The 3,017-nt window shown below is 39.7% G+C and overlaps 1 protein-coding gene across 1 annotated transcript; it reads left to right on the top strand.

The window, feature by feature from the left end:
- The first annotated feature begins 227 nt into the window (after nucleotides 1-227).
- On the top strand, nucleotides 228-1,166 carry LOC122913636 (olfactory receptor 4P4-like). Its single transcript, XM_044260289.1, has one exon. It carries the CDS (start codon nucleotides 228-230, stop codon nucleotides 1,164-1,166), a length of 939 nt encoding a protein of 312 aa, XP_044116224.1.
- Nucleotides 1,167-3,017: the final 1,851 nt, after the last annotated feature.

Raw genomic sequence — 3,017 nt, 5'->3', positions numbered from 1 at the left:
AAATTCCCAGGATTTAGTACGCTCTCACTAAACATCATTTGAATAATGATATCTGTCTTGCACCAGAAAGACTGTAAACATTAAGTACAAAAATTCCTCTATGATCTATGTATTTTTTCATGTAAAAATACTCCAAATATTTACAGTGCTACAAAAAAAAGTCATATGTTCTATATCATTTCAGGTGAATTAAGTTTCTGTTCTGTCTCTGGACTCACCTCAGCCTCATGGAAAATCAGAACAATGTCACAGAATTTGTTTTCATGGGACTATGGGAAAATAAGCAACTAGAGCTACTGTTCTTTTTCTTGTTCCTGCTGTGCTACCTGGCTGTCTTAATGGGAAATTTCATCATCTTACTCACCATCACTTGCAGCCATCTAATCGAACAACCAATGTACTATTTTCTCTGTCACCTTTCCTTCATGGATCTCTGCTACACCTCCACTGTGGTCCCCAGGCTAATCAGGGACTTAGGTGCAGCAAGAAAAAACATTTCTTATAACAGCTGTATGACCCAGCTCTTCACTGCCCACTTGCTGGCAGGTGTGGAGATATTCATCTTGGTGTCCATGGCTTTAGACCGCTACGTTGCCATTGTCAAGCCCCTGCACTACATGGTCCTCATGAACCGGCGGAGGTGTAACATGTTGGTCTTCATGGCCTGGGGTGTGGGGTTTTGGCACTCTGTAGCTCTACTGCTCATGGTACTTGACTTACCTTTCTGTGGTCCTAATCAGATTGATCACTACATATGTGATGTGAAGCCTCTTTTGAAACTGGTGTGCAAAGACATTCATGTTGTTAGTATCTTAGTGATTGCAAATTCAGGAATGGTGGTGGTTGTCATTTTTCTTGTTCTGGTGGTTTCTTACATCCTCATATTATGGAATCTTAGGACATACTCCTCCATAGGGAGACGCAAGGCTCTCTCCACCTGCAGCTCTCACATAATGGTGGTGGTTTTATTCTTTGTGCCCTGTATCTATACTTATGTTCTACCTGCCGGGAGTGAGAACAAGGATAAGGAAATCTCTGTGTTTTACACTGTGATTGCCCCCATGCTGAATCCTCTCATCTATACCCTGAGAAACATGGAGATGAAAATCGCCATGGGGAAGGTGTGGTCTAAAATGGCACATTCAGAATTCAAGTCAAGAGGTTGATTTTCATTGTGCTTTCATTCAATCCATTGTCCCCTGACAGCTGATCACTTGTGATGTTATAAAAGCATATGAGTTCTCTTTGTGGAGCTGGATTAAAGAACCTCTGAAGTTAGTATGAGCCAAAGAAGCAAGTCATTGTAATTCAGATTGTAGTCTGCACTTTAAAGAGTCCAGTTACTTCCAGGTGTGAGCACTTGGACTTAAGGAAATCAAGAAATAACCTTCCACAGCTCATCTCTGATTAAATCACTCATCTCCCCGCAAAAAAATCTATATGGTTCCCTGTTTTCCTTGGAACAAATTCAACCCTCTCATTTGTTTCTCATAAACGTCCCTGAATTGGTTCAGCTCTAACTGGTACTATCAGAGCTCATCACACTGGAAGAAGGTATCGTGTTATAATGACCAGCTTTGGGGTCAGGGAGAGCTGGTGGACATAAGTTTTTATCTCTGGATTTTGGCAATTTGATTTAATTATGCGTGTGTCTATGAAATGGGGTAATATTATACCTCATGAAGATATACTATCACTAGGACTAACACATGTGAAGTTTTAACACAGCGTAAGGCACGTTGAAAAGCCAAGTTATGTAATTCCCTCTTTCCCTGTCTTTGCTCCTGTGTGTCCCTTCTCCTGGATGCTTTCACTCAGCTTCGCTGGGTCAGTCTGCTTTCTCCAAACACACTCTACTATCTGTCAGCTTTATGGTTGTGTTTCAGCTATCTCCTCTGCTCAGGATTCCCCACGCCATGCTTGAGGGTCCATGTCTTAACTCTAATTCACACTTCTCATGTTTTTCTATTCAGGAAGACTTGGCTCCAACATACTAGAAGTCATTCTGATTCCTGCCCTGTTCCTTTGTTGCTATGCAGCAGTATGTTTCCTCCACTTGAAATAACCCTATGTTCTATGTAAGTGCTTCTTCTTATGAACTGTGCTTTCACTAGCTTGTCTGAGAAGGAAGAGTATGTGGTATAGCTTTATTTTTCTTATCTTTCTTTTTTTCTAAAAATAAACTTGGCCCTAATTAAGATGTAAACAAATAATAACTGAATTAAATTCTATGATAATACTTTCTTTTTTTTTATGTGACTATATGCATTGTTCTTACATATCTAACTTGTCCTTGTGTCATGAACAATCATGCATTAACCATAAGGTAAGTGATGTCAAAAAGGCTAAGAATTTAATGTATAATCCCATGTGTCTATAAAGGATGTAATAAAATTAGCAGACCACCAGATGCTTAGGATAGTTTTATTTTATTTTATTTTTATTTTCTGCATTTAGGCGACACTACTCACTTAATCATTGGTTACCTCTTTGTCCATGGACTCACAATACCCAATATCAGCTCTGGGCTCCATTTATATTCATTTTCACATTTGTCTCTGCCTAGAAATTTGTCTTTTCTCTGCAAAATGATTACATTGCTTCCACACAAACTTGGCTTAATTCAGTTACTTCTATCCCCAGATCCTATGTCATGGAGGTAGTAGTGGTTGCCTAGTGCCTGATACCACTCATTTGATGTTTCAGCTCTTAGAATCTTTCACATTGGGGCACCTGTGTGTCTCAGATGGTTGAGTGTCTGCCTTCAGCTCAGGTCATGATCCTAGGGGTCCTGGGATCAAGTCCCACATCGGTCTCCCTGCTCAAGGGGAGCCTGCTTCTCCCTCTGCCTCTCTCTGTCTCTCATGTATAAATAAATAAAATCTTTTTAAAAAAGAAACTTTCATATATGTAACTAATATTTTCTGTTTTCTCTAGATTCATGCAAGCTTCCAGAGCATGATGGGAAAACATTTTGACTGTACAAAGGACATAGTTAGACAAGTTATTCAGAGTTC

This window comes from Neovison vison, chromosome 7, assembly GCF_020171115.1.
Source record: "Neovison vison isolate M4711 chromosome 7, ASM_NN_V1, whole genome shotgun sequence".
Classification (NCBI taxonomy): Eukaryota; Metazoa; Chordata; class Mammalia; order Carnivora; family Mustelidae; genus Neogale; species Neogale vison.
Note: the sequence above shows the minus strand (reverse complement) of the source record. Positions and strands in the feature narration are given on the sequence as shown.